Source organism: Pinus tabuliformis, chromosome Q (assembly GCF_031772625.1).
Source record: "Pinus tabuliformis cultivar Carrire ecotype Pingquan chromosome Q, CPIR1, whole genome shotgun sequence".
In the NCBI taxonomy this organism is placed as follows: Eukaryota; Viridiplantae; Streptophyta; class Pinopsida; order Pinales; family Pinaceae; genus Pinus; species Pinus tabuliformis.
The window spans coordinates 36,772,136-36,792,855 of NC_142296.1; the positions used below are offsets into that span (position 1 = coordinate 36,772,136).

Below are 20,720 nucleotides of genomic sequence, written 5' to 3' on the forward strand. Positions count from 1 at the left end.
ATCAACAGTTGCAAACGCTTCTTCAAGTGTTTTAATATTTTTCCTCTTCACCTCATTGTGTGCCCAAGGCTTCAATCCTATAATGAAATTGAATACCTTGTCTCTTTCTGCCATATCAGGTAGTTCCAAAACTGCACTTGAGAATTCCTGTTGATAAGCTTGTAGGCTCCCTATTTGCTTTATATACTTTATCTTCATCCTTGCATCCCATGTTTTGTCTTGTGGACTAAAATGAGTTTGCAAAGCCTTCTTCATGTCATCCCATGAAGTGATCTCTGCAACATTGCCACTAGCAATCTGGTCCATCTTCCTTCGCCACCACATCTTAGCATCCTTCGTCAAGAATTGAGAAGCTACTTTGACTTTGGCCTCCTCATCGGACATCCCCAAACATTCCAAGTATTGCTCCATATCCCATAGAAAGTTACCAAGAGTTTTTGCACTTCTTGTCTCGTCATAAGAATCAGGTTCCTTGACTTTCACATGAGCAACTCCTCCATCAGAGTTTTGCGCAATAGCCTTCTTCAAAACTGCTATCTCATTCTGATCATCTCCAAGATCTTTCTGCAACTTCAAGATTTCTACCAAACCTTAGTCCCTTGCAGCTCTAATCTCTTTGACTTCCTTCTCTATTCGTGTACACAACCATTCTGTGTACTCTTATCGGATTTTGAGGTCTTCAAAATCTTCCTTCAGCTCCGCATACTTCACCTGCAACCCTGCTACCATATCTCTATGTTCAACATATTCAGACTTCACCGAGGCTAAGTCAGATGCCAAATCCTCAATCCTATCCACCACTCAATCCATCAAAACCGACTCGACCTCTTTTCTAGATTCACCTGTCATAACTTGAGGTTCCTCTGCTTGTTCCTCTATCCGCTTCCTTTGTAATCTAGTAGCGACCATAAACCGATCAAAAGCATCCGTTGTTACTTGTCTGAAGTGTAGAGGTACACCTCTCTACTTCATCAATCTCCTTCGACTGAATCAGGCCTCTGATACCAATTGTCATGCCCTTATCTTGGTGGTAGTCTTTCAACCACTCATAGGAAGGTGCGACACCACCACCCGATTTCTTTTCATTAATACTTTAAAGTGTGGACTGCGCCTAACATTCAATAATTAGAATATTTTCACTTCACTAAGCATTCATCAGTTATTTTACACAACGGAAACATTCATCTTTAACTTCATTCACATATAAAGTATACAAGTAAACTTAATCATTTATGGGAGGGGAAACTCCTTGATAAGAGCTTGCCCACAGTAATATAACAATATATTTTTTTCAAGTTCATATACAAATTAGCCTCTCAAGGCAACCCCAAAATATCTTTGGCCAAAACAATGTCAAACTTCAATTTTAGAATTTCACCTGAGCTGTCGTTCAACGGTGTTATACAACAAACGACCTCCTCATCAGCTCAGAGGGGAAATACACGATGGATGAAACAATGACCAAGTTCACAAGCCTTATTTCCAAGCTAACGTTGCATATACACTGACAACATGCTTTATAAAGCTTCTTTGCAAGCCTAAGGGAGCATTAGTGACCCCAATAACTCTACTTGTTACTTCGGGGATAGCGTTAGTGAACTTTAATGAGGATCTAAGGGTCAAAGGAGCGAATTGACTAAGGAATATACCTACATTCTCTCCTAAATCTACTCAAAAAAGTAAGGAAACATCAAAGTTCGACCTATTTCAGGGATTTCTAATCCTAATGAAGAAGGAAAATGCGAAAGAGCTCAAAAGTATGGCGACATCATTGCTATCACCTAAAGAAACTCATTGAGAAACTTGGAAACCCTAACCTCGAATGCTACATAAGAAGAGCTAGGGCTATTGTGAAAGAGGTCAGATCATTTGAAAGGATAGCTTACTTGATTGTGGAGCGTAGTCTCAAACCTAAGCATAAGAAGTTGGTAAGAAGGGAGAGAGAGAGAGGAGCTGGAGGGGTAAGGGAAGGCTTATGCAACCGATGGTTGTAATCACTCTTTTGACATTAATATAGAACTGTAGTTGTACTATCTACTCCGTGGTGTTGGTACTATAATCCATTTATTTGTTTGTTCAATGCCTTTTAGCATGAGTAGCTTAGTTATGTGCCACTAGATGTCTTTTTTATATTCATGCATTAATTGTCAAGGTTTTATGATATTACACTTGGCCCCACTATCGTGCAACCCTGCCTGGGGTGGTCCGCCCTACCACGTGGCCTTGCCCACTCCAACTTGTCAGCGTGTTGCCTGCCCGACTCATCGTGCACACTTCACTGTTCCGCGGGTCGTGTCACCTATCGTTGTCGTTCACCTGGTCGCAGGTCGTGTCACCTCCTTGTGCCCTGTGCCTTGACCACCGCCCGACGCTCCTTCACCCATCCGTCACGTTTCACCCGGCGCGCGGTCGTACAGCCTCACCCGAACTCGGGTCACCCTGCCTAGCCTTTGTGCTATCATGTGGGCACGCTTAACTCATCTGATGCTCGCTCGTTCACCCATTCACCTGAACCTTCAACTCACCGACTCACCGACTCGCCCGGTCCGCCAGCTTGTCAGCTCGCCCAGTTCGCCCCTTTGTCAACTTGCCGAACCAACTCGCCCGCCTATCTTCTCGCCCTCCACCCGACTTACTCGACTATAGCAACCTACGGGCAGACCCGCCCCATTGCTACCCGGTTCACCCGACCTGCGGCTCGCTTGGTCGTCTGCGCTCGTCTGGTTTTGCTCCTTGCCTTGGTGCTTCGATCTATACACCCGCTTGCACCTCGACTCTTCTTCGTATGCCTTCAATATTCGCACTCCAAGTTATGACTTGTGATTTCTCTTGCTTGATGTGTTCTCCTCTCCACCCATGCGTCCTCTATTCATATGCTTCACCGTGGATGTTATGTGGGTTAGTCGGCCTAGGCCGACCTTCCAACTTGGATGCCCACTCAAGGTCGGCTTGCCCCCTCATGCCTCCCCGCTGGGTCCACCTACCTAACCGCTCACCGTATAAGGTCGCCTCCCATGAGTTTGACACTCAGCCAAACTTTCATTTCTTCGTTGGCTCGTCGCACGCCAACTCGTTCGAATGTCGCATAACGTCGTACCCGACTCGCCGTCCACCAACTTGTTGCCCATCGACTCGTTGCATGCCAGCTTGTCACATTTAACCGAGGGCACGTCACCCCAACTCGTCACACGTCGCACGCATGACTCATGGGCATGACGATACCCCTCCCGAGGTGCAAAGTGAGCTCAATGTTATGAATGATGATGTTAGGCAGGAGGGACAAATTCTCACAGAAGTAAAATTGATGGAAGGACTCATAGCTTAGATACCAAACACTTGGAACATGAGAAGAAGGTAGAACCAATAACTATACATGATAGACCTATATTGGTAGTTGAAGGCACTCCTAGGCAAGGTTTTACTGAAACATTGTGATGCATTGGAGCAAATTCTGAGTAGGTTGGAAGACATGACACTGCAACTGTTGGATATTAAAGGTCACTTGGCTTACATCGAGGTTTGTTTAAATCCAAGTTCTACCCCATAAACAAATAGCAAAAATATTATCGACACCCCTCTTCCCCCTTCCTCCCCAATCCAGATGGAAACCTCACTTTCCTCTTAATTTTATGTTGTAATGTTTTTATTTTTATTTTCATGATCTCATAACTATGTTTGGTTGTCTATTTTTGTTGCACTTTTCCCCATAAAAAACAACTTTTAAACATTGTGTTCTATTAAATTTCCTTTCGACACTTAAATCATATCTTATTAAATTTCCTTTCGACACTTAAATCATATCTTATTGTTAACTAATTTTTCTACTGCTAGTCTAATTTCTCATATAATAAGCCAATAATAAACAACCACTCTTTATGTTTATAAATTTTGTGAAATATTAATGAATTACAGATCTTGAATTTTGTTGTAGGCTTGCTCCATTTATTACCGATCTTGAATTTTTTATTCTCTTATGAACACCTAAAACCTGAATATGGTTGTTTGGAATAATAAAGTAAATCTTGTAAGCAAATGATGGAAATTTTTGTTTATTTATAGAAAAAAAGTAAAGGTAAGCAATCAAGATTGGCTCAAACGTCACCATCGAAAATAGTTTAAACTTACTATTTGTCATTGTTAAAATTAATTTTAAATCCTAATGTGATTTCCCCCATTATTTTCATTAAATAACTTTAAAAAATCAACAAAATAAAATCAACAAAATTATAATTTTGAAAATTATTTGTCTGGCATTGGAATTTTGAACGTTTAAATATATTCAAAACTTCTCATTTATTTTAAATTTACAATTTGAACGTTTAAATAGATTCAAATGTTCTCATTTATTTTAAATTTACAATTTGTTAGTGTTAAAATGGTAATTTTATCTTTACAATAAAAATAAAATTGTAATCTTAAGTTTACGATAAAAATTTTGATATGATTTTGTAACATTTGATTAATTTTTAGATGTTTTTGTTTTTTATTTAGTAAATTTGTTATTGTTAAAATTGTAATCTCAAGTTTACAATAAAAAATTTGACATGATTGTGTAGCATTTATTAATTTTTAGATGTTTTTGTTTTTTATTTAGTAGGTTTTTTTTTATTATTATTCTTAATTTTAACCATATAATTTATCTTTTTTTTCAAGATATTAAATCTATTTATATATTTAAAAATACATTTTAAATAATTAAACTTTCATATATATATATATATATATATATATATATATTTACTCTAACTAAATACATTAAATGATTTTTTGGTAGAATCGCAGAAGACAATTTCTAGAAAAATATAACTTTTTGTTGTTTAAAATGCACGTTTGAATGCATAAATTGATTCAAAGCCTTATAAAACGTCCATGGCACTCAAACTTTGCAGTTTAACAACTTAAACTTATGATTCTTGATGATGATGATGATGATGATGGTTAACGTCGGCTGAGACCAAATAATGGTCTATCGGACCTAAAGAAACAAATTATCTATTTTGATTTAAGATTTTATTCCTATGCTCAAAAAGCTTGGAGAGAAGCCTCCCGAGCTCACTATAATTTTGACATTGTAAAAGGCTAGGAAGGTCAGTATTGTAACAAAGATTGTGAAACTGAGATCTAATGTGGTTATACGCGGGGCACTCTAAGAGGAAGTAGTTTTCATCCTCGATGTTCCTATTCTTACATATATGGCAGATCCTTTCCGTCCATGGCGTTTTAGGAACTGCCCAACGACCTGTTTCACTATGGAGCTCATGAGAATTCGTTCTAATCTTTGCTATATTAATTTTCTTCTTTGAGCTAGTTAAAATAGAGAGATACTTTTGATCTTCTAGGGTGGGGTTGATGACCTTCTTATAATAACTTAATTTTCTTTTAGCCGCTAAGTCTTTCTCACACCACATTTTTTCTTTGAACTTAGAAGTAACAATATCTTTAATGTTATTTATGTTTTGCAATGCATCATTTTCGTTGATCTCCCAATAGTTTAACCAGGCCCTTGTGTCTTTATGCCACCCTCGATTGAGCCTTAGGTGGTTTTGGCTAGAATTTAAAGCTAGCTTAGGAAGTCTATGATCGTTTATGTTACTGATTTTGTGCTTGTACAACAGAAACCTAAGCATAGCTAGGCTCTCAATAGGGGAAAGACCTGCTTCTATAAGGAGAATAGGATAGGGTGTATTACTTTTAATTTTCAGGTTATAAGTTATAAAACGCTTCTGGATTTGCTCAATCTTTCTCCATGATTCTCTGGAGATGCTGCAACCCCAAACCTCACAGCCATATAAGATAACAGGAGTGACTAAAGTTTCAAAGAGGAACTTCTTTTTATCCCACATTACAAGGTTTGCAATTTTACAATTATTTTCAAGACCATAGTAAGCTTTCCACCCCCCATTAATCCTTTTCTCAATGCTATGGTTCTAGTTGAGCTTGTGATGAATATCAATTCCTAGGTACTTGTAAGAATACACTTCCTCCAAGTTATTATTGTCATACATAAAATTAGCGTAAGTGTCCTTCTTGGATTTGATAATCATAACTTTTGTTTTGTCAGTGTTAACAGTCATACCCATGGTAGAGCAGAAATCCTTAAGAAGCCTGAGTTGCTTATTAAGATCAGATGGGCACCTTGCCAAAAGAACAATATCGTCAACATAAAGAAGAAGGATGACGACTATCCCAGCTAAGATCGTGCCATCACATCCTGCTTCCTCTAAATAGCCTTCGAGCTTATCGATGTAAATGCCAAATAGGGTAGGGGAGAGGGGGCAACCTTGTTTAACTCCGATGTTACACTTAATATCTTTTGACCACCCTTCATTGCTCTTTAGCTTGGCAATTACATTCTCATATAACCTTATAGCGGCAGCTCTCAACTCGAGAGGAACCTTTAGCTCTTCTAATCTATTCCAAAGGTTGGATCTAGGAACCGTATCGAAAGCCTTTCTAAAGTCTACAAAGCAACAAAATAAATTGGATTTATAATTACGACATTCCTCCGCAATGATCCTAAGCGTAACAAGGTGGTATGTTGTTGAGTGATGCCTTCTGAAACCTGCTTGGCCTTTAGCCCGCTTACCTTCACTTTCAAGCCATATGCTTAACTTTTTTTCCAAAATACTACCATATAACTTGGCTAAGAGAGGGCTGATCATAATTGTTCGATAATTAGAGGGGTTATTTGTATCCCCACTTTTAAAAATATGGATAATGAGGCTCTCAGTCCAAGGTTTAGGGAACCCTTGCTTGACTGCTTGATTGAAAAGCTTGTGGATGTGGGGGATGAGGACAGGACCTCCAATTTTTAAGATTTCCGCTTGGTAACCTTCAATGTCCTTAGCTTTCCCATTAGCGAGGCGATTAACCCCAAACTTAATGTCTTCTAAAGAGAAAACTTCTTTCGTTGTGAGAAGGGTTTCCAAATTATCCATGACATTTGGAGATTCATAAAGATTTTTAAGATAGGAATTCCAATCGCAAAGAGCAATTTTATTATTATCCTTAGTCTTCCTAGTTAGAATCTGCCTCCAAAATTTCTTAGGAGCTACCTTAGAGAGGTGTAAGAGATTCTCCTGTCTTTGACGAATGTACTGCCTCTTTTTCCTTTTAGTTAGGGCTTTGTATATTTTTATCTTGTCCATGACAAAAACGATGACAAAAAGTGTCTAGAAAATGACTATTTCTTTTCACGGGGGATTCACTAAGTGAAACTTTGACATACCCTTAATTTAACTACATAGTGGAAAAATCGTCTAAAAATCACATTATTTAACCCCTACCAATATGAACTCAATACAACTTTCCAATTTAAAAAACCCCTACTTTCACTAGATATTGTAGGTATCCATTTTTCATTTACATTTTTTTCTACCCCTTTATATTTTTTCATTAACTTTGAGCTCCATTTTTTACATTTGCCAATATAAAAACCCTTTACCCCCTATATATCCCCCAATGTATTATGTCTTTTTTTCCTCAATATATATCCCCCAATATATTATGTTATTTTTTCCTCAATATATATCCCCCAATATGAACCCACGTGGTATGATATTTCTCCTCCATTGAAACCCCATGTTTATTTTATATATGATTCAAAAATACATTTTAAATAAATAAAATTAAAGATATATATACTCAAATCACTCCCCCAAAAAGAGTCTAAATTAAGGGAACTAAAAAAGCAAAAGGTTGTTTAGTTTATTCCACATTGTGTGAGAGACATCTTTATATAAATTTCAAGTTCTAGAAATATTCTAATCCAATTATCATGAATGAGTCATTTCTTTAACTTGTCTAGTGACTCTTAAATTCTAGAGTATTCCCAAAATGTAGAGTAAGACATTATTTCAGTGTTGTGAGAGAGATCACAATATGAAAATTCTAGAGTATTCCTAGTGTTGTGCGAGAGAACATAATATAAAAATTCTAGAGTATTCCCAAAATTTAGAGTAAGACCTTATTTCAGTGATTTAGAGTAAGACCTTATTTCAGTGTTGTGATGAAAATAGAGGCAACTTCGTTTGGTTCAGTTAAAAAGAGTCCCTCATAGAATGATGGTATCTATGCATGAGATGTACTAGCTTCGAAGTTTCTAGCATAAACACATCAAATGACACATCATCAAGATGATGTAATCAATGCTCAGATTACTCAAAAGGTAAAACACATGGATGTGTGTTCCATCCTGATTCAAGTCAAGTATATAGCTGGCATCATCACCATCGATGCCCCCATCATGATTACATTGCATCAAGACTTTTAACAACACAGGAATTCAAAAACCCAAGTTTTCAACCGAAGTGGTCCATCACATCTCCCCAAGATCTTCCAAAGATTCAGTCAAACTACATGCTTGTTACAATGTGAATCAATCACAGTGCTCGATGTAAATCAATCACAGCCTAAAGCTCAGCGCAATAAAGGTTTTGCTGTGGGCAAATATTGTGTGTCCAGCTCGTAATTAAAGAAATCTTTGTGCAGAGATTATCACGATACAAATACTAAATGTAAACCATTTGGTCGTCGTTTAGTAATCGTCCTTGTATTATTCGAGATTTAACAACGAATTTATTTTCTCAAAGTTATTTAAAATGCGCTGCAAGTCGATTTTATTTTGGTTTTCTCCTTTCTAATGTCTTTGGCACTGCTTTATCTCCTTAATTTAGAGTATTCACTGCCTCACTGTCTCGATTTCCTGTGCAACATGCAACTCGCAAGCAAATGAAATTATGTTCAGATATTTCTGATTTCCTTCGATTTTGATCTTGCATACCTTGCTTAAACTGCGAATCTTATTTCTCAGAAACTGTGGCATACACCCAACATGCCAGAACCAAAATGTCATATATATATATATATATATTCAAAATTTCTCATATATATATAAGATCTAAATTTCTTGATATACATCAGTCAGATCTCAGTTTAAGATTCACGGCATCAGATTTAGGGTTTATATAGGATCTATCAACCCAACAAAGAAATAATAATATATGAAGCGAAAGCTTATTACAGTGAATACATTCGTTATTCACCCTTTCTATATTTGGTATCTGACGGGAGATATATATAATTGTAGTACCATGACATAGACATAGACATATTAGTAGAACAGTGTATAATCCCTTGTATTTCCGACCAACAAGTGAAAAAGACACCTTTATATTCCACCATATACAATATTTGCCCAGTACAATGTCAATCAGCACTAACACACAAAAACATCAACACTAACACACGACGGGTCAAATCCCTGAGGTGCAGCCAAAGGACCATTTTCACACAAAATCCATGACCACAGGACCATCCTCAAGGCTTGGGACGGGAGTAAATATAATCGCTGTCTTCATATTCATGATTTTGATGGGCTTCTTTCCACTCATCTTCACTGGAGGAAGAATGTGCGCTTTTCCCTCCAGCCAGCCCTTGTTCCTGGCACTCTAATATCTTATCATCTTCATCCTGCAATACCAAGATCAGTAAGTTCAACTCCAAAACTGAAACTCAACAAACAATTCACAAATCTGAATTTTGATAACTTATATCTTACTTTGTTGAGAGTGTTTTGGTTGGATTTAGCCTTGCAATTGGAAACCCAGACTTCACTCTTTTCTGCAATCAAAATAACATTATGTGAACTTTTAAAATAAAAACAGACTTACATATGCTACTTTTTGAGCTTTTTCTTCAGGATTCATCATATTGATAATTTTGATGTTGATGTTTGGAAAGTCGGCATCAAAATTACCAATTATTTGGATTAAGGAAAACAAGCTTAAACTTTTCAAATCACAAAAGCCTCAGTTCAGTAAATAAAATGCTGGGTACTGCCTTATACCTTGTGATAGCAATCGCAAAGCGATTGAGTGGGAATTTAATAACAATATCATCACACAAAACACCTGCAAAAACTTGATAACATGGAAACTGATCCTCTTCATGGTGAGATGGGAAGAGCACTGAACAACCCAGATATATAATAGATGCATGCAGCAGTTACTTGTATCACAACACTAAGTTCCCAAGTGTACATATATATAGGGGAGTTACAGAGATCTGTTGTTTGTTGATAGTCAAATGTTAGAGCTGATTTAGTGGTACCTGTCTCGATTTTATTACACGTAAATTCGTGCAGGGTACGTTGGACTTTAGTATCACCTGACAGATGGATCGAAATTTGACAAATTTGGCCACCACACCTTACAAAACCCTAAACTAGTATTTTTTTAATAGGCTCATGAACGTCTTGGAACACTGGATTGAGATTCTCAGATCCACCAGTTTCTTTACATTATACTGCCCTTTGCATTATTGGAGCCATCCATATATATTGATCTCCGTAACAGTGACAGGTGTATGTTGAGTTAAATTGGTCCAACCAGTTGTGAACATCTTTTTCAATTCGGGATCAGTTCACATGATTGTTGCTATTTCTACCTCTATAGTTCCATAAATGTCTGTTCTTACATTTCTCCTTACGTCAACATTCGATGGATGCATAGTAGGGAACATGCCATGACTAAGGAGGATGGGTCTCTGGGCTGTAAAAGACGGGTATTTATAGAGCTATAGAGATGGAAATAGCGACAGCGCAATTCACACCATCCTGCACAACTGGCAATAATATGCTGTGCCAGGAAGCTTCCACTCATTCAGTGCAAGGTACCATACTGCTGAAAGGAGCTAAAAATTAAATTTTTTTTTTTTTTAAAATAGTGTTTGAATAATATTTTTTAAAATAAAAATAAATTTAATACTATCAATTTTTTTTAAACAAAATTTAATCAATTTTACTTGAATTCAAAAAAAAAAAAAAGCCTTATAAAATTTTTCCACCAGAATTTTCATAATTTTAAAACAGACCAACATAATCTACGGCCCGATGAAAAGTTGGATGGAAAAACTCTTACACGGTTACCCAAATTATTTATTCATGTCCTTGTCAATTTTTTTTAATGAAAAATCAATTTTTATGACATTACTTCTGAAGTTTGGAAATAAAATAAAATAATTAAGAATGAGCATGGCTTTTGACAGGAGTGTCTGGGAAGGAGCACACTAATCCCAAGAATTGCGACTTCAGAGAACATTATTATAATCGCAAATCTCAAAAATCATGACTTTAATAGGTACGTTAAATGCTTTAAAATGAGTGTTTTTACGGATGCTTTTGATGATTAGGAATTATATTAATTTGATTTAAATTTATTTTTTATTTTTGAAATAAATGGTATTATTAATTATATATATATAAACAAAATAAAATATATGGAGTATAATAAAGTCATGTGGCCAAATACAAGTATTGTGAGAAAGCCCCAAAATTATACATATGCAAATACATCATGTTCAAATTTAATTCAAAACAAATATGCCAAAAATATGAAATGCTCCCGGTAATAATAAAGTCCCGTTGTTTCAAACAAAGCTTGGTAAACCTGCTGTTTCCAACAAAGCTTTGTAAACTTGATAAATCTGGCTACGTGTAACCAAAAAATCACTAAGGAGCCAATGAAAAAACAGCGTTGTGATTTCCAAAAGCATTTTCCCACCTTGCTTTATCCAATATTAGTTATCTCTTTAAAAGTTGATCAACCGTTTGGTTTTGCTCCATGTAGATGTGAGTGAAATATATATGAAAAATATCTTGTTTTATGAATGATATTTTGATATAGGAGGGTGGATGTGAGTGAAAGATATATGAAAAATATCTTGTTTTATGAATGATATTTTGATATAGGAGGAGGAGAGTGTAGTTATATAGTTTAATTGTTTAATGTATTTATTTGATAATTACTCAAGAGTCTTTTCATATATTAATCTTTGAGAGAGGTAGATAAGGTGCGAGTTGTAATAATAATTTGAAGCACAATAATTCAACAAAATTGTTTGATGCATTGCTAATGTTGCAAGAGAAAGAGAAAAAATGTGTGTCATACAGATAAATAAGGCATGTTGAGCCCTATAAAGAAGAATTTGTTGTGAGGCCTCTTAAAAAAAATTCCAAGGATTGTCTTTCACAATTTTCACTGGAGAAAATATCTTAGTGTGAGTGGTAGGCCCATTTTTTGGAATAGTAGTTAATAAGGAAAAAATGTTGATTTTCACTTTGATGAAAGATTGATCTTGGTACTTGAACATAGAGTTATTTTGCTCAAGCCATATTCCCTAACAGACAATTAGGGGGATAACTTTGATATTTTTGGGAGATTTCCTTCCCAACCAATCTTTTAGTCATTCGTCCACTAATTTGGCTCACCATGTATGCTTGTCCCAATATGTTTGTGAATCTCAACCCAAACTCAAATAACAAATGGACAATTTATGAAAGGTGGGGGATATCTTTAGCATTATCCAAACGTAGGGAACCCTTCCTAGACCCATAAACGGATCTCTTCTCAAGAATCTCCCAGGATGGTCCTTTATTTTTCAATACCAGCCACATAAAGAGTTTTGTTTTTGCTGGGCATATCCATTTCCAAATATTTTTAACCTGCTGGGGGGAAGGTGGGCTGTTGGTTGTTGTGCAATAGCAAGGTATCCAAATTTTGGATTGTAAATGCCCAAGGGGGCATAAGGCAACTCTAGAGTGTCCTCAGTAGGTGAAAGAGAGACAAGATTATGATGAAGGGTGTTAAGATACGTATTCCATTCAACAACCAGAGCCCCCTAGAGGTGGAAATCTCTTACCCTCTTCCAAAGTTGCTAGCCCATGAAACTCATCTGGGCTAAAGCCTAATTCAAGAAAATTATTCCATGTGTATCTAGACCTTGAATGAGATGGTCAAAATGCACATGTGAATCCCCCCTCCATATCCAAGGATTCTTCCCAACTAGCATATGTGTACCATCCCTTATCTTCCAATGGATGCCTTGAAAGATCACAAATGCATAATTTTTTATACATTTCGAGACCAATGATTCAGAAAGTTGTGGTCTTGGAGTTTTAATCCAGTATTTAATTGAGGAAGGATAGATATATTTCTTTGCCATAGCTTTAGCCTAGAGCTCAAAACCCTAAATTAGTCTCCAGACTCCCTCAGTGGTGAGCACTTTTGAGAACCCATTGGCCTGGCAACAATTCCCTTCCATTTTACCTAAAATAAAAGAGCCCTCCATATAATTTTTTGTAAATATCACCCTTCGATTGCTTATATCAATTTCAATTATGTCATAGTTCTCTGATAGTTTTCAAACCACAAAAATCTCACTGGATTCCAACTCGTGGTTTGAGGGTTATTGTTGTTTGAAGTCTTGGATCGATTTCATCATCTATGCAACTTGATTTGATGAACTTATTTTGAGTTTTCTAATGTTACTTTGACTTGGTTTCTTCGTGGAAGTCCTATAATTCACGACAATTTGGAAAATATTAAAATGTATGTATATATACATATATTAATATAAAATAATTTATATTAATTAATATGATAAATAGTAACTTGCTCTATAAAATTTATATAAAATATGATATTATTATTGGTTAACATGTGTATAAGGTTATATAGATGAACTTCAATTTTGTAATATAATATTAACTAACACAACTAATTTTATTAATAATATAGATTTAAGAAACTTTATATTTAAATATATATATATATATATATATATATATTTTTGTAAATATAATATACATATTATATAATCAATGTAACATGTAATATATATGTATATATTTAATATGGAAGCTTTTTTTCTTACGGACTACTAGCGGGTGGGTTATTTCAGGTGGCATGGGTCTGTGTTCACGGATAACAACGAGAAATAGTTGATTCAGAATTAGTTTGACAATTCAATTATAATAAATTTTCTCACTTGTAAAAAAAATATACATATCTAATATATGCTATAAAAACTACATATAATTCGTTTCCTTAATACGAGCGCATTTTAACCTAGATGTCGGTGTTCATCCCAGGCATTAACATGACAAGACGGCAAGGCGGCGGATGGGTTGGCCACATGGCCCTCTGCAACTTCCCCCATGCCACTATGAATGGCATTCATGGCACCTTGCAGGAGCCATTTAATGACTGCACAGGCCGAGGCAGAGCCAATTCCCACATAACCATGGAGCCTGCGAATTTCTCTGTTATTCCTCCCCCCCCTGATTCACTGTGCATGTCCTCCGCAGGCAGGAGAGCCTAATGTGCGCACCGTCACTGGTAGTAGATGTTGGCTGTTAAGATGTATCGATCTGGGTAATGGATTCCACCATTCCCACACCAACCTCTGCAATCTTGCTCATGTTCACAACTCCTCTGTAATTTCCCCGCACCTCTCCTCTATCAATTCATCCACAATCCCTGTTGATTCTTCCCTTGTTTCCATCCCCATCATGGTCCACCATCGTATGCGCAGTAGAAGAGGGGGCACAAGAGGCGGAAGCTCTCGCTCACCTGCAATTCCTAGCCCCGATTCGGTTTCCCCTGCCTCCTCAGCCGATAACCCCAACCCGCTTAGTTTCGCGGGGCGATACCCAGAGACCCGAAGCGGCAGAGGCAGAGCCTGGCTCCATGGCACAGGTCATGGAGATGCAGCAGTCCACACTGCTACCTTTCCCCTTCCTCCGCACCTTGCTCCTCACACCACGCAATTTCGATTTCGCAGTTCACTAAATCGCCCAGTGATCGTTGCCACCATCTCAATTATCTTCATGGAAGAAATTGAGCCGCCAGCTCCTCTGGCTGATCACACTGAGGAGGCGACCAGAGCAGGACCGAGCAGCAAGAGCCGAGACAACACTGGTGATCAGGAAGCTGATGAAGTTCAAGCCACCTTGCATGGCAAAGTAGTTGCTGGTAGTCAACATGTCGAAAAGGGCAAGCTCAGTTACACACAGGGTTCTAGTAGTCGCCGTGGAGAGATGTCAAGACCGCATGTAGGAGCATGCAACATTGAGGGAGGCCAACAGCACATGGAAGTGGCGCGTCGGACGAGGATGACGACCCGAACAAGTACGCGTGTCCGATTATGGAGGAACCAGCCCCAGATGACTGAGTGCCAAGTGTCGAGTTAGCCAGGTGGACGTTTTGTCATGTTGACGGTTTAGTTACTCTTCAGTCTTATGTGTCTTCTTATTAGGATTATGATTTGGTTAAAATGTTTTTGTTATGCTGAGATAAAACTAGTTACCTCTGTGTGGGCTATTTTTGGACTCATACTTTTTTGGACTGGTTTCCCCTCTGTTGGGGCAATCAAAAACAGTTATTTTGACTGTGTGATAAATGATGCTAGGATCCTCTGTAGTCGACCCTCATTCCTCATTGTAATCTTTTTTTAATCATATTAATAGGTTAAACTTAGTTAGAAAAAAAAATATGAACACATTTTAATTAGGGAGTAAGCCTACACATTAATCCAATAATATACATTGTAAGAGGAAACAATATTATCCACGTGGAAGAAATAATTTACTGGAGGAGGGAATCACAACAATGGCTAGCAAAAGTGTTGTTTAGGCTATTCAATATGATTGCATAGAGGATTTATGCCCAAGTTTGGTAACAATACTACCTTACGAAAGAAGAACCGTGATATTAACTGTGCAAATCAAGGGATCTTCCGTTACAAAGACACAAACTAAACCGTAGTCATAGGGATTAAGATAATGGACGTGTGATTTTGAAAAACTAAACTTGACACCGATTTCCATCGGTATGGAAAGTGCTTGATACATTTCACTAGAAACCAAAATATCACGCTTTTTCACATGCTAACAGGAACTCTTCAATGAGCAAATTTCATCCAACTTACATATGTGGTCTCTGTTGGCGCATTAGAGAATTTGAAACAAAACTAACATGATGAGATACCTTTCTCTTCGTAACTCTGGCCACCTCCACATATCCACTAAAACTCGGGGCCAACGCATGCTCCCCATTATTCCTCCATATCACCATCACACGTGTTCCACAACAATGTACACATGACATATATACGTAGTTCTTATACATCTACGTTGTCAAAAAATACATTACCTATGTGCCATATGAGCCTTGCTCATAGGTTATTACTTTCGAGCTTGAACCTAATAGTCATTTCAAATTGAAATATTCTCAAAGATCTTGATGAACTCTTGTAAAGATTTTAGCAGTAGGTGGCTAGGTGGCTAGCGTTTTTTTTATATGTTAATGAAAGTTTTGGAAATGTTAATGAAAGTTTTGGAACATTATATTGGTTAGATAATTAATTTTTAAGGTTAGTTTGTGTAGTTATTGGAGTTCAAGAAGACTTGGGAACTAATTCAAATGTTTCCCATATGTATTTATATGTACATTATATATATAATTCATTCTTTGAAATTGATTAATATACATTTGATTTATTTCCAATTTATTATATTTTATAGTGGTATCATAACAGGTAATTCATCTACCTTGTTGATTGAAGTGAGCCACTAGTTTTTGTGGCTTCAATTTGTGAGTATGATCTCTGGTTGGTAAGAAATCTAAGGGGCAAAGAATATTGCATTTGATTCACTTGCAAGTGGAAACGAATCTGAGCAACCTAGGATATACAAGAACTAGCAGATCAAGCACAATGAATGCAAGTGTGAAGGACCAAAGCGTGAGGGAATCCAAAGACTTCTTAAGATTTTTGAACAAGTTTGACGCTTTTGTCCAGTGTTTTCTCTGCCAACTCTAAATTTGGTATGAGGTATAAATACAATATATTTTATGCAGATTTTGATTATCATCCAGGTTTGCGATAACTGTAAATGCTAATTCGAATTAGTTTCTGATATTATTGGGTTGTAAACTAGACAGAAACCACACACTTACACGTTTGTTCATTCTGTCATTGCTCATTTACACATCCTATCTGTTGATTCTGTCAAGTTTTACATAATTTAAGTTGTGACCCAGCGAAAGCTAGCAGCCAGGCAATATCATGATTGTCAAATTAATGCTTGGCTTAAATGATGTCGTTGTGGTCTCCATTGGAGAAAACAAAACAAAAAATATTGAAAGTTAGAAATTTTCTGTTTGAACATGGTGTTGTTGAGGAGTGAAGTTGAAGCCTATTTTAGATAAAATTACAGACACTCAATAATATATTCTATTAATTGTTGAATGAGGAAATTACACACATATTTATAAAATCAATAGTCTTAAGATAGGAATGCTATCTTAGACGTACAGTAGTGTGGTTGAGAGATTTTCTCAACCACACACTAAACTAGGAGAAACTAAATTCCCATTATGTAGGAACAAACTCCTCAAATAGAAAATTACAACCATAGACAAGTAGGAATTAATTATTTCCAACTCCCCCCCTTAATGACTACTTGTCATGATAGTCAAATCCACCACCATTAGGCAAATTGCATGTACAAAACCTCCAAAAAAACAATCTGCCACCCTTGGACAGATCCACAACTTCTCTGATCCCGCGGATCCCCTTGAAGGTGAATTGGCGTGATCCTGAACAAAAAACCCGCGCCCATTGGCGCAATTAATGGCCTAACAGACGCGCCAGTTGGCCTTCCTGGCGCTGCTATCAGCGGGAAAAACGTGCCAATCCCCTTCTACTCAGAAAAAATCATCTGAGTCCGATCCAGGTGTTCTGCAGTCCACCTGCTCAATTGAGCACAAAGCTCTCATGTACACCCAGCCACAAAGGCAAGCTTGTCAAACAACACATTGACATCCACGATTCCAGCCACAAAGGCACCTCAAGCCACATAGGCGATTCAGCCACAAAGGCAAGCTGGCCACAAAGGCACTTCAATCACACAGACTATATAGATGGTTTCTGGCTCACCACCAACCCTCACATTCAGTGACAAAAGATGGTTTCAGGCTGACCATAAACCATTACAAAGTGGTTTTAAGATCACCACGAACTTACATCTGATTCCACATTTTGGAGTTTCTGGGTACATACAATGACTATTACAATAACATGCTAGGGAGTCTATTCCACTAACTCAAACAAACATCTACTTTGTTGTCCACCATAAACATTATCGCTGCTCCTTTACCTCATCTGTGAGAGGTCCACTGATAAAGAAACCAGAACATAGACACTCACAGCCACACGAAGAGAACACAATTTTCCCTTCAAGAACAGTAATCCAGGACTCCACGGTCCAATCCTCCATCGCATTTCACTATCCAATTCTCCTGGCATTGCAACATAATGCCACTTCCCTTACTCACAGTTTCAAGGCTAGTCACTGTTTTCAAGCATACTGCCTCATGCTCGCTAACAATCTGCAACACGATCTCGATCATCCTCCAATTTCTAATGTAGCTCCAATTGATGTCGTTTTCACTGTCATGTGTTCACCATTCCCTGCAAATCTGCTTAGTGTTGGAATGACCAGTTCCAACACACTCAGCATTGTGACAATAGTTGGTCATACTAATGTCACTTAAATTACAACTAGTTTCATTGTCATGACAGTTAATAAATATATTGCAACATCATCAGAGAATTAAAAAATACATTTCGACAATAGCATAAATTTCTCTATATATCTAGCAGCTCCAACATGGCCGCTCACGGCCTTCTAGCATACAAATTTTGACACCGTCCAGTTCTCAATTACCAGATCTTTGATGTTCGACCTAGAGCGCCATCGCAATTTTCGACCAACCGTTACCAGGACTGCTGACTGTTCGGAACACCGCTGGCTCCCAACCACAACAGATCACTGGTTTGTTAGCAAGTACTACTAACACGCCACTCCAAACTTCGGTCACTGGAAGCCTGAACACCACCCGAGGACGACTTTAGATCCGCTTTCCTTGCAAGCACATATCCGAAAACGACTTCGGATCAAACTTCACTCCAACAACAACGAATGAGCCTGAATCTATCTGTGGCTCTCAATTGTCCTACATAAGTTTGCCCGCTTTAAAACTAGGCTTCTGTCTTCGCGCATAGTAGCCCCACACGAGCTCGAACTGCACAGCTCCTCGACCGATTCCTTATCACGCCCGAAGCTATGCCCGCTTAAAACGCATGGTACCACACACAGATTGGTGAGAGGAGTTCAGCTGAAGCTGGAGGTGAAAGGAACGTGAGACAGATCAGCATCAAATAACAGAGCGCCAAGAAATCACATTTTCTCGTAGAGGAATGCATTGTGTCGAATATGGATCTGTTCACCCCCAGATGTCTGCAAGTCTCACCAAATATAGTAGAACATCTGATAGCTCTTCACCAAGATGCTCTTTCTCTGCAGAACTCCAGCGTGGAAGACCTTTTGGAACCTCGCCCTTCCATTGAAATATTTCAGACAGTTCACCCACTTCTCCCACAAGAGCCAGGAGAAGATTGCGGGGACTGTGGAACTGATCCCAATTTCTCTCCCTGGCGAACTTCGCCATTTTCCTCTGCAACTCTTCGATTGTAACGCCACCGCCGCCGGCCACCTCCTTCCTGGAATCCTCATCTGAATTTCCCCCTTCGCCTTTCATTTTCTTGGCTGGAAATCACGCACTAACTATACAAAAAACAATTCGAGACAGCTCACCTGCCCAAAACTAGAACCGGAACCGAAATCTCGAGAAATCTGGAAGGGGTAGAAAATTCCAAGGGCGGGAACTCTGCATATTCTGTTTGCCTGGGCAAGCTATTAAATGGGACAAATCTCATGAGCCCCCTGGCAGCCTGGCTGTATTCCCCAAAACTGAGCTGTCGATTCACTGCAGAAAGATTGCCAAGCGAATCGCAGATCCCGGCGAGCCACGTGGGACATATTCGAGGGAAACGCTAATGAAGTTGTGGGCTGAAATGAATCGACACGACCACCACTCAGCTGCAACTCAGAATTGACACGGCCACCACTGCTCCATTTTACCTACCCAACACCACGGGTTCACCTGCAGCTGGCTACCAGGGATCAAATGCATTTGGAGCTCAATAAATGCAGAAACAAATGGGTTTTGAACAAACAAATCCTGGAAAGTTCACCCATAACACACAATATTTGGAACAGGATCAGCGCTGTCCGAATCATCCATGGGGAATTAAAATCCCGAAACTTGTGAAGATTTTCTCTGCGTGTCGAAAATACAGAACATAGGCCAAGCAACAGACCCCGGCCAGTACGAAGAGCAGCACTAGACCCAACGTAACTGCACCGAATGCATCGGCGACTGAACTGGTTAGGGGCATCATCCACCAGCAAAGGGGATCTCAGAATCGATGGGCAGATTCAATGTTGAAATACTACTCCGTCGACACTCACTCGGGCTCCTTCCAACAATAGTCCCACTCGCATGGCTCCTTCATTGCTCAGACTCCGAGCAGTCCGCCCACGACATCTCCTTCGCGTGACCTCTGTAAGCGAGCAAGTCAAACGACGATGCTCCTCACACAGATCTCCTCCTCAAACGACGCTGCTCCTCAGAGCTGCTACCCATGGCTCCTTTGCTTCAGCGGTCAGATCCACACTTCCATTGCGTATATCCACGCTGATCTCGACTCCTCCACGATTTTTCTTGGTAGATCCCAACACAGAAATTGAGATATTCTCAGCCTCGCCATTAATACATCTCCCTTCATGTTTTCTCGTCAATTCCCCGTGCTTCTCACCATTATTATCCCCCACAGGTCCCACGACAGCAACTCCAGCAATATCTCGGCCACGACTTTTCTTGCCAGTTCCCTCTCTGGCTCTCAACACAACAGGACTCCATCCGTTCATGGAATCAACAAATCTCACCAGGTTTTCTGGCGCACCAGTCTTCTTC

The 20,720-nt window shown here is 38.4% G+C and overlaps 1 protein-coding gene and 1 pseudogene across 1 annotated transcript; both read right to left on the bottom strand.

Moving 5' to 3' along the window:
* Positions 1-8,954: 8,954 nt before the first annotated feature.
* Positions 8,955-9,998, bottom strand: LOC149218161 (uncharacterized). The gene is made up of 3 exons (XM_089382353.1): positions 9,848-9,998; positions 9,560-9,621; positions 8,955-9,471 (listed from the first exon to the last, which is right to left on the bottom strand). Exons 1-3 carry the CDS (start codon positions 9,996-9,998, stop codon positions 9,319-9,321), a joined length of 366 nt encoding a protein of 121 aa, XP_089238479.1. The 3' UTR covers positions 8,955-9,318.
* A 9,129-nt stretch (positions 9,999-19,127) lies between these two features.
* LOC149218162 (uncharacterized) lies at positions 19,128-19,442 on the bottom strand (annotated as a pseudogene).
* Positions 19,443-20,720: the final 1,278 nt, after the last annotated feature.